The 18,247-nt window shown below is 42.7% G+C and overlaps 1 protein-coding gene and 1 pseudogene across 2 annotated transcripts; one reads left to right on the top strand and one right to left on the bottom strand.

Annotated features, from left to right (window-relative positions):
• The first annotated feature begins 1,956 nt into the window (after positions 1-1,956).
• On the top strand, positions 1,957-2,541 carry LOC123644740 (annotated as a pseudogene).
• A 10,298-nt stretch (positions 2,542-12,839) lies between these two features.
• Positions 12,840-16,755, bottom strand: HEY1 (hes related family bHLH transcription factor with YRPW motif 1). 2 transcript variants are annotated; one of them, XM_045560676.1, is made up of 5 exons: positions 16,355-16,755; positions 16,033-16,108; positions 15,823-15,906; positions 15,450-15,531; positions 12,840-14,574 (listed from the first exon to the last, which is right to left on the bottom strand). In XM_045560676.1, exons 1-5 carry the CDS (start codon positions 16,441-16,443, stop codon positions 13,991-13,993), a joined length of 915 nt encoding a protein of 304 aa, XP_045416632.1. In that variant the 5' UTR covers positions 16,444-16,755; the 3' UTR covers positions 12,840-13,990. The 2 variants fall into 2 exon arrangements, with proteins under 2 accessions (XP_045416632.1, XP_045416633.1); XM_045560677.1 differs by lacking the exons at positions 15,450-15,531; positions 15,823-15,906; positions 16,033-16,108; positions 16,355-16,755 and adding an exon at positions 15,005-15,434.
• Positions 16,756-18,247: the final 1,492 nt, after the last annotated feature.

Here is an 18,247-nt window from a genome sequence, read left to right as displayed (position 1 = left end):
CAGCCCAGCCCAACCCCCCAGCAGAAGAGAACTCCTGGTGGGCCCAGGCAAAACCGAGGGGTGAGCAGGCAGAGGAAAGGTGTTGGTGGCTGTGCTTTTGTCATGAAGTGCTCATCTAAACCACGATGCCCAGCATGCCCCACCTATCCTAGTCAAACTCATCCACTTCCACATTCTACACACCAAAAGAGACCCTCTCCCTCCATGTGGAATTCAGTGTTCTTTGGGGACCACCAAGATCAAACTGCAAAGAGCTTATTAAATTAGTGTTGTTTATTGTTCCTGGCCCCGCTGTTGTATGCCAGGCACTACATTAAGTACTTTAGATACATTATCCCCGTTTAACTTCACAGCAACTTCATGAAGAGGGTTCTGTTAGTATCCCATTTCGCAGAGAAGATTGAGGCTCAAAAAGCTTAAGTAACTTGCCTAGTGTTTCAGCTGGTAATCATATTTAATTCCAGATGCTTCTCCATAATAAAAGGATTTCAGGCTTACAACCATCTTGATCAGTGATATTAAAACTTTCGGATTTCATACTCCATAGGACAATCTGAAAAAACTATGCCTACTGTATTTTAAAATTGACCTCTACGCAGTAGACACAGAAAAAGCATTTGACAAAATCCAATATCCTTTTATGATTTTCAAAAAAAACTCTCAACAAAAAGGTATAGAAGAAACTTATCTCAACACAATAAAGACCATATATGAAAGCCCGCAGCTAGCATCATAATTGATGGGAAAAAGCTGAAAGCTTTTCCTCTAAGATCTGGTATAAGGCAAGGATGCCCACTTTTTTTTTTTTGCACACACATATTCACACAAATAGCAGCTTTATTGGTAATAGCCAAAAATTAGAAGCAATGCAAATGTCCATCAACATGTGGTACATTAATGAAATGACGTGTGACTCAGCAACAAAAAGGAACAAACTACTTACACACTCAACTATATGGATGAATCTCAAAAACATTATGCTGGGAAAAAGGAGCTGATTCTGTTTATATGAAACTCTAGAATGGACAAAAGTACTCTCTAAAGACAGAAAGTGAAAGCTGATGAGGCCAATGGTAGCCTGGGGCTAAGGGTGGAAAAGTATTGCTGCAAAAAGTCATGAGGAGACTATTTGGGGTGAGGCAAATATCCTAAATCTTAATCATGGTGGTAGTTATGAGTATAGGTATTTGTTGGAACTCGTTGAACTGTACGCTTATAATGGTGCATTTTATTATATGTAAATTATACCTCAATAAAATTCATTTGAAAGAAAAAAACAGTAAATGAATTTGTTTTTATTAATGTTTATTATTATCGCTTATACGATCTAATTTCCATAGTAAAGTGAACTACATAGTGTTTCTTGTATTTCTTTAAAAATACTTTTTTATTATATTATTATTCTTCACTAGTCCTGAGGTTTTCTTTCTTAAAAAATTAGTATTTTGTATTACATCGTATAGAGTTAGGAGAAAAATTAGATCTTCTCCTGAATGGGATTAATTTACTGGCATTAAAAAGGCTTTTATCTTATGATCTTTTTAAAAATTTTGGCCATTGTTGTTAAATAATGATAACTATGGATAGTCAAGGGAAATTTTACTAAAACATTTTTAATTATTATCATAATATTTTAGATTTTTTTTACAGGTTTAAGGTTAAATATGCCCCAAAGTGGGTATCTTATACCTCCCTAAAAAAATACAGACTGGGTCAAAACTTAAGTTCTAAGACTTTATTAGAAGGATCAATTCCAGGGTATCAAAAATGAGGGAAAAAGAAGTGAGTCAGAGAAGGAAAAAGGGTTGTACATTGTCCAGAAGGCCACAGCTTCAGAAAAAGCATAACATATTGTTCACAATTAATAAAGAAGTCTTCCAAGAGAGACGCTGTAGACCCGCGACCCGAAGCAGCTCAGAGGCGGTGAATAAAACTCTTCAACTCTGCAATAAAAAAATGGCCTCCAATAAAACTACATTGCAAAAAAATGGGAAAGGAACAGAATGGGAAGAGTAAAAAGGTTGAAGAGGCAGAGCCTGAAGAATTTGTGGTGGAAAAAGCATTGGATCGACGTGTAGTAAATGGAAAAGCGGAGTATTTCCTGCAGTGGAAGGGATTTACAGACGCTGACAATACTTGGGAACCTGAAGAAAATTTGGATTGTCCAGAGTTAATTGAAGCATTTCTTAATTCTCAAAAAGCTGGTAAAGAAAAAGATGATGCAAAAAGAGAATCTTTATCTGACAGTGAATCTGACGATAGCAAATCAAAGGAAAAAAGAGATGGTGCTGACAAACCAAGAGACTTTGCCACAGGTCTTGATCCTGAAAGAATAATTGGTGCCACGGATAGCAGTGGAGAAATAATGTTTCTTATGAAATGGAAAGATTCAGATGAGGCAGATTTGGTGCTGGCAAAAGAAGCACATATGAAGTGTCCTCAAATTGTGATTGCTTTTTATGAAGAGAGACTAACTTGGCATTCTTGTCCAGATGAAGCTCAATAATTGTTTGCATTGCTTTTTATATATATTTATATATATATATATATACAATCTGGGTATTTGTTTTTGATTTACTAGTGTGAAGAAATAACTATATCTCATAAATCAAGTTCGATACATTTAAAAAAAAAAAAGAAGTCTTCTAAGCAGGTCATAAGAAACTCCAGTTGTTCAGCACAATATGAGATGGAAGGAAAAAAATAGAATTTATCTACTGGGTCTTTCCATTTTCCTGACTCTCATTAGTCTAAGTTTGCCCATGAAACACTAAACTCCCACATTTTGAGTTGTGTTATTAGCTGCTAGGGAAGCTCTGTCCCAGGTCCCATGGCACAATACTTTTTCTGAGTCTGGACATGATGGGAAGACCTACAGCCACCGTGGGTCCTATCAAGTTGGGCTTGGGGCACCTGGGCTGCTGCAGTTCCTCTTGATGCTCTCACCACTTCTATTCAACATTGTATTAGAAGTCCCAGCCAGAGCAATTGGACAAGAAAAAGAAAGAAAAGACATCCACATTGGAAAGGAAGAAGTATTACAAAATTACTTTGTTTGCAGATGATATGATCATCTATGTAGAAAACCCTAAAGACTCAACAAAACAACTGTTAGAACTATAAACAAATTCAGTAAAGTTGCAGGTACAAAATCAACATACAAAAATCAGTGATGTTTCTGTACACAGATGAGCTATTCAAAAAGGAAATTAAGAAAGCAATCCCATTTGCAATAACAACAAGAAGAATAAAATGCTTAGGAATAAAGTTAACCAAAGAAGTGAAAGAATTGTACACATTAAATTGTAAAATTTAATGAAGAAATTAAAGAAGACACAAATGAATAAAAAGATGTCCCGTGTTCATGGATTAGAATTATTAATATTATTAAATAGCCATACTACCCAAAATGATCTACAGATTTAATGAAATGCCTATCAAAATACCAATGGCATTCTTTATGGAAATAGAAAAAACAATCTTAAAATTCATATGCAACCATGAAAGATTCCAAACAGCCAAAGCAATCTTGAGCAAGAAGAATAAACCTGGAGACATCAGACTTCCTGATTTCAAAATACATTACAAAGCTACCATAATCAAAACAGTATGATACTGGCAGGAAAATAGACATATAGAAATGGAACAGAATAGAGAGCCCAGAAGTAAATGTATGCATCTACGATTAACTGATCTTTGAATCAGTTACTTTGTGGAATCTAAAATAGTCAAACTCATAGAAGCAAAGAGTAGAATGGTCATTTCCAGGGTTTAGGGAAGTGGGGAAAATGAGGAGATGTTGGTCAAAGGATACAAAGTCTCAGCAATACAAGAATAAATTTTGGACATCTGATGTACCGCATGGTGACTATAATTGATAGCACTGTATTGTATACTTAAAATTTGCGAAAGGGTAGATCTTAAGTGTTCTCACCACACACACAAAGGTAAACTGTGTGAGGTAATAGACATGTTTACTAGCTTGATTGTGGTGATCATTTCACAATGTATACATACATCAAAACATCAAGTTATACACCTTAAATATACACAATTTGTGTGTCAATTATGCCCTGATAAAGCTAAAAATAAAATAAAACAAAACTGATGTCTAAAATTTTTTGTAAGTTTAAATAATGACCAAAAAATGCAATTTTCAGGGTTTAATGTTGATGTCTAATAAAATGTTAAAGGCAAACAATGAAAGCTAAATATCATAATGATTTAATACCAGCCACTATCTTTTGAAAATACAAACATAAGCTCTTCTTGGATATTGTGAAATTTTACACCATTTTTTTCTCTTTGAATTCCTATTGCCACTTCTGATCCCCACAGAGTTTTATCTTAGGAATACATTTTTATGTATTCCTAAGTATACATTAGGAATACATAATGTAGGAAAATACATCCAAAGTATTTTCTTGATCACTTATCACAGTTCTCTCCAGTAGAGATATGTATATAAATTCAATGTTTTAGTTTTTATTTCTTGCAAACATAAGGTTCTAAGTGATGAAAAGCAGAAAGGAAAAATGGAAGAAAAGAAAGAAGGAAGGAATGAAGGAAGGAAAGAAGGAAGGAAGAAAGGAAAGAAAGAAGGAAGGAAAGAAGGAAGGAAGAAGGAAGGAAGGAAGGTTGGTTAGTTCTGGATTGAGTTGTTATTACAATTACTACTATACAAGTAATATAATAATTTGATAACTTTATTATTGAAAGTAAAATGTTGAATGTGAAATTGAATGTGTATCTCTTTTTATTTATTTATTTTTTTTAAAGAATAGATACAGGGTCTCGCTCTGTCACCCAAGCTGGAGAGCAGTAGTATGATCATAGCTCACTGTAGCCTCAAACTCATGGGCTCAAATAATAGTCCCGCTTCAGCTTCCTGCTGACTAGCTAGGACTGTGGGCCTACGCCAAAATGCCCAACTATTTTGGGTTTGTTTTTTTTTTTTCAGAGATGGAGTCTTGCTATGTTGCCTAGGTTGGCATTGAACTTCTGGCCTCACGTGATCCTCCCACCTGAGCCTCCCAAAGTGCTGAGATTACAGGTATGAACCACCACATCCAGCCTGCATCTCTTTTTAATAAAATGAATGGGCTCCCCCCAATAGTTTATATATAAATGAATGAATATTACCAATATTCACATTCAGATAATCCATAATCAAAATTATGTTCTAGTAGTTGACAATTTAGGATGATCTTCATTTTGATGAAAGCAAAGAATTGGAAAGTACTTAATTTTCAGAAATATTTGTAACATAATCATTAGTCAGTTCCTTTCCCAATTTCTGAGAGATATACTAAAAACGATTTACCAAGCCTTATTAAAGGAACCCTTAATTAATTACATCAATATCTCTTCTACCTGGAGGGATCTAAGGGACGAGTATTGAGAATAACCAAAAAGAATTGCTTCAGTTTAACTATGTGAAAGGGGAGGGAAAGTCATTTAAGCATTCACATGTCTTACTGATGCTGTCTTTTCTTTGTTCTTACTGACTCTAGAGAGCGATGCAGTCTTGGACAACATTTTGAAAATAGAAGAGGCAAAGTTATTAAATGATCGTTGCCATCATTCCCACCACCCCTATCTTTAATATTTCTAAATTCAGAACACTTGAACACCCTATTTTCTGACCCATGTTTTACCCACAACAGAAATACATGTAAGACAGGCATACACAGGAAGCCAATGGTGAGTTTATAGCTCTTCAACAATTATTAAGGAAGAGTTCCCTGAAACCAAGTTTTAGAATTGTCTGGTGTCCTGCAGGTTTTGGTGTCTCCAGATTTGGGATGGGTGAGTGGTATGGCTTTCTTTTGTAATAAAGGGGAAAGGCTACTGTGAACATAGAGGTGGGAAGGCTGAACTAGCAAGTCAAGAATTGCATACATGTGGCAGTTCAGTATCTGGAGATGAAAACTGAAAACTGTAAAACATCTGTATCCAGATATCCATCACCCTTGGAAAGTCTTAGAACCTCTAGTGAAGCCCTTTCACAACATTCAGGGTGGACCAGCCTGTGTCTCAATACCCTTCTGTCCCAGGGAACTCATCTTCCCCCAAATGGTTTGTTCCATTTTCAGGCTACCGTGACCACTGGAAGGTATCACAGGAAACCTCTTACCAAGCTGAAATCAATCAACCAATGAATTGAGTCTGGATGTCAAAAAAATAAATAAATAAAAGTGTGAACTTCAGATCTGCCATTAAATCCTAGCATTGCTTCTTAACAGTTGGAAGATTTTGGACAAGTATCTTCATTTTGCAAAATCTCAGTTTCCTCATCTGTAAATGGAGATAATTATGCTGATTTTTCAGAGTAACCATTCTTAAAGATCGAAGACCATGTGTGTCATATCACAAGCACTAAATAAAGAATTGTTGTCATTTAACCAATTCCTGAGTCTTCTAACTGTTCCATCATCCAACTTACATTCCAATTACTGCTCCGGGAGATGGTGAAACAGTCCACACCTTGCTGCAGTAGAGATAGTTATTCTGCAGTGGCCCAGCACAGGGAGCCTTTCCAAAAGGAATGGAGGTTTGTCAGACATGACTTATTCTTTGTGAACACTGGTTAGCTGCTGGTTTTAATCACATCTTTTTATAAGTGTTCCAGATGACCATGTTAATAATTTGTCTTAAAACTTCACCCTGTGTTAACATTAAACTCACTGGTAGATGGTACAGAAAATCCATTTTCTCTTTAAAAAATATTCAGTCTTCCAGTGTCTCTCCCATGTTTCACTATTCCCCCCAATCACCGGCACTGGTATGGCAACCCAATGCACAAGCTTCTTCCATTTGCGGGGTGTCATTCCTTTGACTACATATGCACTTCTCCATTGAGTGAAGAACAACTAAGTAATAATGGTTTTGGGTTTTGGTTTTGGTTTTGGTTTTGGTTTTTGCAATAACTGCTTTCAACTATATTCTAACAAATCTCCTTTTGCTTCCTCTTAATGATGTCTTGGACAGATTAAAGAATTTTCTTGTTGCTTTCCATAAATGAAAAGTCAGTCCATTTTTCAATGTCAATCTTCTTTTTCATTTAAACCTTGTTCCCCCCTTCCCCGCCCCATCACCAGCTAAAACGTGGGAGGAGGCCTTGGGAAGGAGGAGAGGTACCATCTGCCTTTGAGTCCTCTTCCTCCTCCAGCACCTTGCAGGGTGGTGGTGGCCTAGAACTTGTGTTCTAGGCCAGTTCTGAATCTAGTATTCTTCCATCACTTATGTCCCCAAGGTTAATTACATTGATGTTAAGGGAGAGAGAAGAGGGAAGAAAACACCTTCTCATATAAGTTGCAGGGGTTGGGTGGGGGGGACATATTCTCATGCTGGCTCTGTTGTTTTCCATCTGCTGCTGGAGGCCTCTGCTGATGTGATGCTTTCGAAGTAAATGGTGTACATGGTATTTTAGAGGAGATGTTCAGCTTCATCTGAATCCCCCGCATTTCGAAGAACTGCACCCTGTGTAGAAGGAAGCAGTTGTTTGCCTTCAGGTCTGACCACGATCCAAGCCCCAAACCCACTTTCTATGAATCCTGTAACCTTGCGTAGCCACTGCAATCCCTCGTGAAACCTTTCAACCCACCTACTCCCTACAGGAAGGGAGAAAAAAAGCCCAAGTCCAGCTCCTCACGATGCCAATGATTTCCTTTCTCATCCCTTCCCCAGCCTTCTCAGGTAAGCTGGGATGGGCTTCAGCTAAGGGGGCTATTGTTGAACATGGAAGGGACAGTTTGGCCTTCTATTAAAAACCCTATAGGAGGCATTAGGCCCCAAGTGTGCTTTGGTTCTTTAGGATGTAAGGTACTTACTGCTTCTGTGCACTCAGCTTGTTCACAGATAACAGAAAAAGCTGCACTCAAAATCCTGCTACAAACCGATTGCTGCTTGATGGCCAGAACCACGGTCAGGAGTGCAGGCCCCTCCCCATCGCAACCCTACTGGTCTCTGCCCTTGTGAGGATCTGGGTCTTTGCCTAAGAACCACTGGCCTCTACTTTCATAATACCCTCTCTTTACTCATTCATAACAATAACTTAGCTATTCATCCTTCAGCCTCCACTTATCACAGACTATGATATATTGGTTCCTTTAACCTTTTCACATTTAGCCCAAACACTTTATCTGTATTGCTCTCCTGGGAACCCTGAGTGGTATATACTCTGTTCCCGTGATAGAACTTCTGTTCTTCTCTCCATTTTTATAAATAGAGTTTGCTGCGCTCCCACACCCCATCCCAAAAGGTCGTACTAAAAGGGGGCAAGATCAAAAACACTGAAGCACCCTAACTGGAGAGAAGGTGGAGGAGAAGATGGATAAAGAGCCTCTTCAGGGGAACAGAGGAAGGTGAACAACATCCCTACATTCCCACTAGGCACACACAAAAAAGGAAATAGACTTGAAGAAGAATGATGTTGGAGTTAGATTCTTCTTAAAGCAGAATTTTATAATAGTGAAGAGAAAGTACTGAAGTGAAACATAAAATTACCTTCCCTGGTAGTTTTTAAAATAAAAGATTGGAGGTGAGGGCTGGAGGGCTAGAGACATACCTCTTTAGGTCTCTTTTGCTCTGCTTCTTAGTGGTAACCAAGGCATGGGCTAGACTCATTCATTCATTCAACAAATACTTATAGAGAGCCTCCAGTATGCTAGGTGCTATTTTAAGTGACAGAACTATAAAAGTGAACAACCTAGGCAAAAACAGACAGCAAACAAATAATCAGTGCAATGTACATTCTGTCAGATACATGGAGAAGAGAACAAAAGAGGAGAGGGAGGTGGAGAGCAGCAGAATTGGGGATCCTGGGGAGAGAGACTGTTTTAATAGGGTTGGAAGGGAAGACCTCACAGGGAGGGTGGCCTTTGAACAGGGCCCCCAGTAGATCACAGTTTACAGATAGAGTAGCAGAAGCGGGGGAAGAGCATTCCAGGCAGAGGGAACAGCCGGTACAGAGGCCTGGAGGTGAGAGCACACTGGGAATGTTCCAGCAACAGCAGAGACAAAATGTGGCTGGAGCAATGGTGAGAAACAAGCCAGAGGAAATGAGGTCAAAGAGGATGACCAAAAGCTCAAATATGTCATTCTTTAATTTTATGATTCAATTCCACATTCATGGAACATTCCTCTGTACCAGAAACAAAATCATGCTTCAGGAGAGACATACATACATACATACGTAAATATAGCTACAGAAAATTTTCAGTAATCAACTCTCTCAGAGGGAACAGCCAGTCTCTTTCTGGCTAAAAGATGATGTTTTCAAGTCTCTTCCGCTAGATCAAGCCATAGATGACCTCACAACTATCTATGATTGATTAAGAGTTTTCAAATTTAGGCATGATCTTTCCACTTGAGTATTAGGTCAAAAGTAACATAAAGCACTTAATGAAAAATACTAACATAGGAGTAAATACAATGAGAAATTTCACAATCAAACTATAAAGAATCATGATATTATAACCGATTAACACAAAATCCAAAAACCTGTTTGTGTTCCCCAGACCCATCTGCCAGGGACATTTATTTACCTTGGATTTTGCTGGGACTTACAGGCTTAGGAGAACAGTTCTGTACTAAATGTATGTCAATACCTACAGACAGCTCAAAAAGAGAGGCCTGAGTTTCTTTTTCTTTGGCTTTTTCTTTCTCCTCTCTCCCTGCCCCCACCCCAGAGCAGAACACTGAAGGATCTGAGAGAAAAGCCCTGCAGCTCATCAAGATCAAGGAGGGCATTATATTTCAAGTTGAAGTTCAAAACAGCTTGCTTTTTGCTGGAACTTCTTACTTCCTGAAATCAGATGGTGCCTTTTAGTACTTCAGTGTGCTGAGTCACGAGCAAGCCACACACTCGCTCTTTCATTTAAGGCCACCAGGCTGAGAACTTACTTGTCTTTCTCCACGGTAAAATGAACACAAGGACCAAGTCAGAGCACCTGCGGAAGAGGTTCTTGTAAAGTGTCAAGACTTAAAACAAAAAGGCTGTCTTCGCCTATCTCTTCTTGCTTTATTTTACCTTGAGGAAATTTGACAATCCAGAAGTAATTTTTTAAAAACTGCTTTTAGTCATTACATGATATCACCTACAGCTGCCTAATGACTGCATTGTTTCTTTTATTTTAGGCTTGTGTTTAGCCATTTATCATATTCAAATTTCATGCATAACAAAGATGTTAGAGAACTCTAGCCCCAGAGAGCCATTTGGTTTAGAGCCCTAGAAGCTGCTACCCACTGGCTCTGTCTTGCTGGCAGACAGGTTTTGATGAATTAGTTACCAATTAATAAAAAGTGGACAAATTCACATAAAAATCCAAAACTGGAGAGGCTCTTGAAAATTGAAAAGATCTGCCAATGGTGAACCAAAATTGCTGTGTGGGAAGAACTGGAGTGACCCTTTGGCCAGAACTTGAGCCAGACTGGGTGCTGGGAACCAGTGCTCCCTGGGTTACCGCTCATGGCCTGATACCCCCACCTTCCTTCCCATCTAGTCCAACTGCTTTATTTGACCAATGAGGAAAACGGGGTTCAGAGAATTTCAATGACTTATCCAAGGTCACCCAATTAGGTAAAAGCAGAACTGGAGTCAGAATTCTGGTCCCCTCCCCCAAGATGCCCCCATTCCCTGGAGTTCCAGTTGTGAAAGAAATTGGGCCACATTTGAAGCATCATCTCAGATGATGTTAGCTCTGAAGTTCTTTTAATCATAAATCATCACTGGAAACTACTGAAGGCATCAAAGCTGCGATGCTGGTATAGACCAGAAGTGCTGGGGAGAAGTAACTAGGAGAGAGAACATTTCCTGAGGGATTTTAAATTTAAGTAATCTATATTTAAAATATCATGATTTTAGTGAGTCACAGAGTGGGGCAATGAAAAGCAGAATAAAAATCACATCTTAATTTAGCTATACTGAATAAATTAGAAACAATATTTCTTGGATTTTTCTGTTAGAGAATTTTTATGCAAGAATTCTGCCCATCTATCCTTCATTTCATTAATTCACAGTAATACATTTCATGAAAATAAATAGGTAATTATTGAGGCTTTTCAAGATTCTCTATGACCAGTGATATTATTTTCCTCACAAGGTGAACTTATGGGTCAACTGAAAAATTTTTGTTTACACAAGTAGATGTATTACAGATGTATATATAATACAAAAGTATGCTGGCACTAATGATCCTGATGTTGGTTTTATTGTTACTGCAATAATTCAGAATAGAAAGAGGAGTTTTCCTACCTTAATTTTTCTATATACTACTTACTGCCTCATAGGCATAATTCTATCCTGCTTCCCAGGAAGCTTCGACTCTACCTGCACCATCCCCAGATACCTGTTATCTTGATGGGGCTTAAAAAGAAACCATTTCTATGGGAAAATACGTGATCTGGAAAATGACCTGCCAGGGCTCCCCCCAAAAGAAAAGGAGTACTAACCAGATCATTGTATAGCTGTCATTGATGGGACAAGTGTAACGTGCTACATGTACATGTTTTACAGTTCCACGGCTCTTTCAGCAGAGCCCCCAAAATATGAAGCTTTACTTCTTATCACATTAGCAGCCATCTAAACCTATGTAATGGCAAGAGGGTCTAAGACAGTGAGCACAATGCTGTTCAGTAATGCTGTAATGCCATTGGAAATCACGATTGCTAAAATTAAACTGACACTTGGCAGAAATTATCATAACACTTTTCATCACAGCCATATGACAGACAGAAGTGTCTGCGTGGCACAGGTAGAGCAGAGTGGAGCTGTGCATCGCAAGAAGGACCGACATCTGAGGTCACACAGAGAAGGCTTTTGAGGGATCTAGTGTTGGAAACCCACAATCCCAAAAATGCCCATCTCCCATCCCTTCACAGGGACTCAGAAGTTGTTGCTGCTCAAGTTCACAGTCCAAACATCTTCTCTTTGCCTTCTGTCTTTGTTTTTTCAGCAAAGAGGGGAGGCGGAGCTCAGTGTTTGGGCAAAGAAAAGGCTCTATTTTATCATCTGCCAGAGTGGGTTTTCTCCCTCTCCTCTCCACCTCCCTCAGGATCAAGGGGAACTCCTTCTGAGCTAAGAGCTAATTGGCAGAGGACTACTTTTAAGGCAATGAGAAGACACTCCTCTCCCCTTGGGGCCCAGATTACCGCCTCTGTTCTGGCAGCGTTTTGTCCTAACCTAAAGCATATGTCAGCTTCCTCACTACGCAGCTCAGGAGTCCAGTGCAATTAAAGGGTTAAACAAATTCCATGGAAACAAGACCAGGGAAGACTCCTGGAGTCGTGCAGGTGCAGAATTACAGCCTGTCACTGCTCATCAGGCCACACATTCCCAAGCCCCTGCACGGGGTCTCAGAGATAGCAATATTAGGGTCTGCTTGCTTTGCCCTTAAAAAAAAACAAAAGTAAAAGAAATGAATAAATTTTCTATTCTCTCAGCATAGAATTGAACACACAGTAGGTACTCTCAGTAAATATTTGTCTAATGGTCAAAATGGTTTTAAAAGATTTCATCAGGGTCCTTTCCCAGCCCTGCAAGTCCCAGTATGATTTAAGCTTTCCTAGTCCATAGATGGCCAGTTTAGAGCCAGACCATCTGACATAACAGCAAAAGGTCTATGCTATGTCCCCTTGTGGGAGGCAGGCCAGAGCTCTGCATTATAATGAAGTCACCTTATTCAATAGCACAAATTCACACAGTTTAGAAGTCTAAGAATAATGATATTGGTGAACACATACAAACCAATCCCAGCAAAATGAAAGTAAAGGAACATTCATTTTTTCTTAGCCAATTAGAAGGAAAGGCCAAGGTACGTAAGACATACACAGCAGAATACTTTGTTCTTCCTTTTTTATTTAGTCACAACACATCAGTACAACAGAGGTCAACCCAGTTCAGTGGAGGTTGTTTAAACTACACCTGCTAAAAGGATAAACCTGTAAAATAATACTTTTATAGCCCAAATCAAATTAAATAAACCAAAGAGAAGAAGGCAGGAAAGCCCTTTCAAATATCTCAACAACCACATTTCCATGCACCAAAAGGAAAATGCAACATAAAAATTTCCAGTTAAAATTCCAGGAAAATTAGGTTATGCATTTAACAGGTCCCACTGTACTATTCAATTGACCACTTGCACACCATGATCACTTATCCACGTTCACATCTGGGAATCTGAGATCCATGAGATTAAAAATTCACTGCATTGCTGGGGCTGGTAAATGCAAGCAAATTCTATACGATTATCATCAGTTTCCTCTCTACCAATGCTCCAAATGAGACCTAACCTACCAGCGGCTCTCTCCTAACTATGTCAGAAGTGCAAGTCCTGGCACACAACACCAGTTGGTCATGTGGATTCAGGGCCACCGACAGTTTGTCATTCACCTTACTGCTATAGAAGGCAGAGAAGTTACTAGTCTTCTTTCTTGGATAAAGCTGATCATATGATTTGTCAACGCTTTGTTCAGAAATATAAAATTCAATATAGTCCCCCCCAAAGAATATTATTTATACAACACCTTAATCTGTCAAAATATCAACAAACAGAATCATGTTAACATTAAGCATAGTGGTTTGGAAAATTAATTCTAAAAACAGACCATAACTATACAAGGAGGAAAACAGACCAAAAACACTAAATGTTAAGATTCTCAAAACTTTGAGGCAAAAATGGAATCATTCTGGTTTACAAAGTAAATTTGGCACAGTACAAACCTATCAAAAAGTGTTGGTTTATACTATCTCAATTTAATGTTTTGAACAAAATTTAACAACTAGTTTTAAAAACTGCTAATACATGACATGATAAAAAAAAATTTAAAAAGTAAACCAACAAACTTTTAGTCTTTAAAAAACCATTTATCTGAAAGTGTACCTTTTTTCCTTTTTACTTTTACTGAGGACTTTAAGGTGGTGTTGGCAACAGTCCAGCCCAGCTGGGATTTTAAGCTTTCCCCTCCCTCCTTCTACAACATCAGTTCTTTAAAAAGCTCCAATCTCCGTCCCCCAAGGTCTATAGGGCTTGCCAAGATTCGCTGCCTGCGTGGGTGCCGAAGGGCTCAGCGCATTGGGAGAGAGTAAGTGAAAGGACCCGAAAGAGAAGGGGAAAGCCGACAGGGAGGCCACCGAGGAGAGCAGAGGCGGCGACAGTTTGGAGGCGGAGGTGACCACGGGGAGCACCGGTCCAAGGCCGCCGCTAGGGGGCGCTCGCAAGGCAGGCGCCTCCGGATGTGCCGAGGCCAACCTGCCCTGGTGGTGGGCTTCCGTGGGCGACGCTGCGGTGCCAGTGTTCCCGTGGCCGTTCTGGGAAAGCAACAGCGGGTGTGCGACGTGCGGGTGATGTCCGAAGGCGCTCCCCCAGGGAATGTGTCCGAGGCCCGCGTGGGCGCCACTCGCGGCCTCCCGCTGGGAGGCGTAGTTGTTGAGATGTGAGACCAGTCGAACTCGAAGCGGGTCAGAGGCATCTAGTCCCTCAATGATGCTCAGGTAACGGGCAACTTCTGCCAGGCATTCCCGAAACCCCAAACTCCGATAGTCCATAGCAAGGGCGTGCGCGTCAAAGTAGCCTGAGGAAAAGAACAAAAGAAAAACCTCAGGGCTTTGCTCATTTCCCATATTTCTTCAATCCCAAAGGCAGCCCTTCCTGGGAAACACCTACATCCCTAGGGCACTCCCGGGTTCTTGCGAATGTCCAAATACGTTGGAGTTTACTGAAATCTTTGCATTTATCAACATGAGCAGAATGTGTTTGCTAATGCAAGTTCAAAGCCCAATTAGAAGCTGCTGAGCAGAAACTGGAATTATACCCTACCAGCAGATGAAACTATGTTCATTCCTTTAATGTTTCCTCTCAACAACAACAAAAAATACATCAAGGACAGAGAAACCACAGAGCAGTGAAATTCATTAGACACACAGATGTAAGTTATCATCCTGGAGCTCTTAGGCACTTGGTCCTCAGTAAAACATTTTTCTGCTGGAGACAGACACACAGACCTTGGTCTCCTGTTAGGTTTTCTCTGCTCAACCACAATAAGTTTCTTCCCTCAAAAGTCATGTGGCAGCTCATATTTTAAAATCCTGTATACAAAATTAAGACCACATATTAAAAAAAAAAGCTCTTCCCCAAATTAGCAATGGACAAATATGAGAGCTACCTAATCTGAATCAGGGCTGTCACAACTTTAGAGTACCTCAAAAATAACAGGTCTTTTCCAAAAGATGCACTAGCTCAATTTGCAGAGACTTAGGGTGATGAATTCATTGGAGAAAATTCTATGTGCATTTGAAAATGTACTGACAGGCAATCGCACACACCACCAGCCGTTTTCTCCCCACTCCCCAAGAAAAATCAGGCAGCTACTGCTCCAATCCTGGCCTGCAGCTGCTGCTTTCTCTACTCCAACCAGTCAGAGCCCCCAACAGGACTAGCGAGATGTACCTTTCCCCCCTGCAGTGTGCAGCATTTTCAGGTGATCCACCGTCATCTGCAGGATCTCGGCTTTTTCTAGCTTAGCAGACCCCTTAAGAGAAGGGCAAAATATTGATTTGGCACAAGTTTCTTCGGGGAACAACTTAAAATGAACAGTATATATATACATATGTACACATAAGATATACATATACTTGAAAATATATATGCTTCGTAAGTCCTAAAGTGTGGACTAAAGCAAAATGAGTTGTCTTCACAAAGTACTTTGCAATGTGTACAAATTCATCTCCTAGGCACAAGCAACACAGCTATTTTCTAAAAAGGATGAGGTTCATAAGGTGCGGATAGCTACACTGAGAGCTCTACCTACTTTCTCCATTACCTGCTTCTCAAAAGCACTGGGCACCAGCCTCCTTAGCTCAGACAAACTGTTATTGATCCGGTCTCTTCGGCGCTTCTCAATTATCTGTAGGAAGCAGGCAAAACAAAGGAGGACATTTCCATTACGACTGTAAATTTCAAAGAGAAGAAAAGGTTGTTCTTTCCGTTAATTAATAACAAAAAATAAAAGGAGCACTGTAAAGAGACTCACGCCTCTTCGTCTTTTCCTGGCCAAAATCTGGGAAGATGTAGTTGGGGACATGGAACCTAGAGCCGAACTCAAGTTTCTGAAAGGAGAAGGGAAAAAAAATCGCCGTTAAGCGAGGGGAGGTGATCAGAGAGGTCACACCCACGCGGTCCCCGCACTCAGACTGTTTTGGCAACTTGGGCTTGAAAGCGCCGCGAGGGTCCCTCGCCACGGGTGGGGGCCAGCCCGCGACGCGCAGAGGTCAGCGCGGGGCCCCGGCCCGCTGTCACCGCGGCCAGCGGCGCTCGCCCCCCGCTCTGGCTCCGCTCTGCCGCGGCCGACTCACCCACTCTCGTCCGCACTCTCCTTCTCCACCTCTATGGTCTCGTCCAGCTCGCTGTCGGAGGAGCTGTACTCGGGGTGAGCTCGCTTCATGCTGGCTGCGCGAGGGCTCCGGGGCAGGGTCGGCGCGGCGGGCAGGGAGGAGTTAACGACAGCGGCGCCTCTCCGCGCTCGGCTGCTCGCGTTCCGCACACACTGATCCCGCTCACGCTCTGCCTCCGGTTAAAACTCAACCATCCCTTTCCCACGCTGAGCCCCTTCCCAGGGCCCTGGGGAGGGCGGGGGAGTGGAAAAGGCGGGCGAGGGGGCGGAGGGGCGGGCGGCAGCTCCCGGGCAACAGCTTCCCCCGGCCAATCCGGCTTCTCGCTCCGCTGATTGGCAGCTGCTCAGAGGAGGGGCGGGGGCGAGGCCGAGGGCGCGAGCTGACCGCGCCCCCGCCCTCCGCGCCCACCCCTGCCCGGCGGCGGTGCGTCGGCTCCGCGGGGGCTCCACTCTGGGGGGAAGAGGAGGCGCAGGCGGCGGTGGGCCGGCGGCGGGGAGGCGCGGGAGGCCGGGCCGGGACACAAGCCCGCGGGCGGCCGCGGCCCCGCCCCGCCCCGCGCGCCCCGATTGGCCTGGCCGCGCGCCAGGGCCGCGCCTGCAGCGCCGCCGGTGAGCCGCACGCGCCGCGGGCCGTGGGAAAGTGCCGGCGCCGCGGCCACCAGCCAATCCAGGCGGACGGCGACGGCGACGGCGGCCGCGCTGGCGGCGGCGGCGGCGGCGGCGGGGCTGGGCGTCCGCATGAATGGAGAAGAATGGGCGGGCGGGGAGCGGGGCCGCGCGAGGGCGAGCCGGCGGGGGCTGGGCGGCCGCGGGCCGGGCCCCCCGGGTGAACCTGTAATCGGAGCCTGGGCGCCGGCCGGCCCCGGAAGCCGCCGCCCAGCGCCACCGTAAATCTCGCCTGCGTGGCCGCCCGTGCCCGGCGGCGGGAGGCGCGCGCCGGTGGCGGGGCGGGCCGGGTGCACCTGGCCGGGCTGTGCGCCGGCCGCTCCGCGGAGCCTGCGGGGAGCCGGGAGAGGGGCCGCCCGTGCGCTGGGCGCATCCACGGTGGTCCCCAATCCAGGGGCCGGTCACACGGAGGGGCAGGACGTGGGTGCAGGGGATGTTCTTTTGTGGTTTCTGGGACCGTGTCAACACATACAGCCAGACTCATTTCCGCAGGGGCTTCCCAACCTCGGGATGGAATGGATACCCCTGTGCATCTGATTTCCGGGGAAGTGGGGCACTTGTTTTCTGGGCTGACTTCGGAAGGAAAAAAAAAAAACCAACAGTCCCTGGGGATATTCATTACGTTGGGGTTTTTGTTGGTTTTTTTTTTTCCCCTGGCGTTGGCGGCCAGATCCTCTCAGCCGGCGACAGGGTGGCGGTGCTGGCGTTTGCGTCTGAGGCCTGCCTTGCTGATGGAATGCACGTCTCTGACCCTCACACAGTGACACATGCACGCACACAGCACCCCTCTGGCCTCGGTGGTGGCCTGGCCATGTACTGGGTGCTACGTGAGGTTCCGTGAGTCCCCCCAAAAGACAAATTTTTAAAAATAGTAGTAAATCTTGGGAGTGATTCCTGATTCCAGGATTTGTAGGAGCAGGAAGGATGGTGATTTTAAATTTGGAAATCAAGTCCTCCATTCTTTGCAAAGGTGCGGAGCAGTTCGCATTCGTCTCCAGTCCATTCTTGTGGCTTGCAGTCTTGTTTATGAGAGAAAGCTTAATAAATATTGTTGACGGTTACAAAAGACATTTTCTCATTTTTGCAAATAGCTTCCTGGTTTCTAGACCTCATTAATTATTGATCTCGATGCCATGTTAACAACACGATATATTTTAATACAATCTCCTGCATCCTACTGAAGCTTATT

The sequence above is a fragment of the Lemur catta genome, chromosome 9 (genome assembly GCF_020740605.2).
Source record: "Lemur catta isolate mLemCat1 chromosome 9, mLemCat1.pri, whole genome shotgun sequence".
Lineage (NCBI taxonomy): Eukaryota > Metazoa > Chordata > Mammalia > Primates > Lemuridae > Lemur > Lemur catta.
Note: the sequence above shows the minus strand (reverse complement) of the source record. Positions and strands in the feature narration are given on the sequence as shown.

Excerpts from the sequence above, each read along its gene's own strand:
- HEY1 (XM_045560676.1), bottom strand. The coding sequence starts at position 16,443 with ATGAAGCGAGCTCACCCCGAGTACAGCTCCTCCGACAGCGAGCTGGAC. Across the intron at positions 15,532-15,822 it reads CCAGTGCTTTTGAGAAGCAG|GGGTCTGCTAAGCTAGAAAA; the intron begins GTAATGGAGAAA and ends CCTTCTCTTAAG. Across the intron at positions 14,575-15,449 it reads GCACACTGCAGGGGGGAAAG|GCTACTTTGACGCGCACGCC; the intron begins GTACATCTCGCT and ends TCTTTTCCTCAG.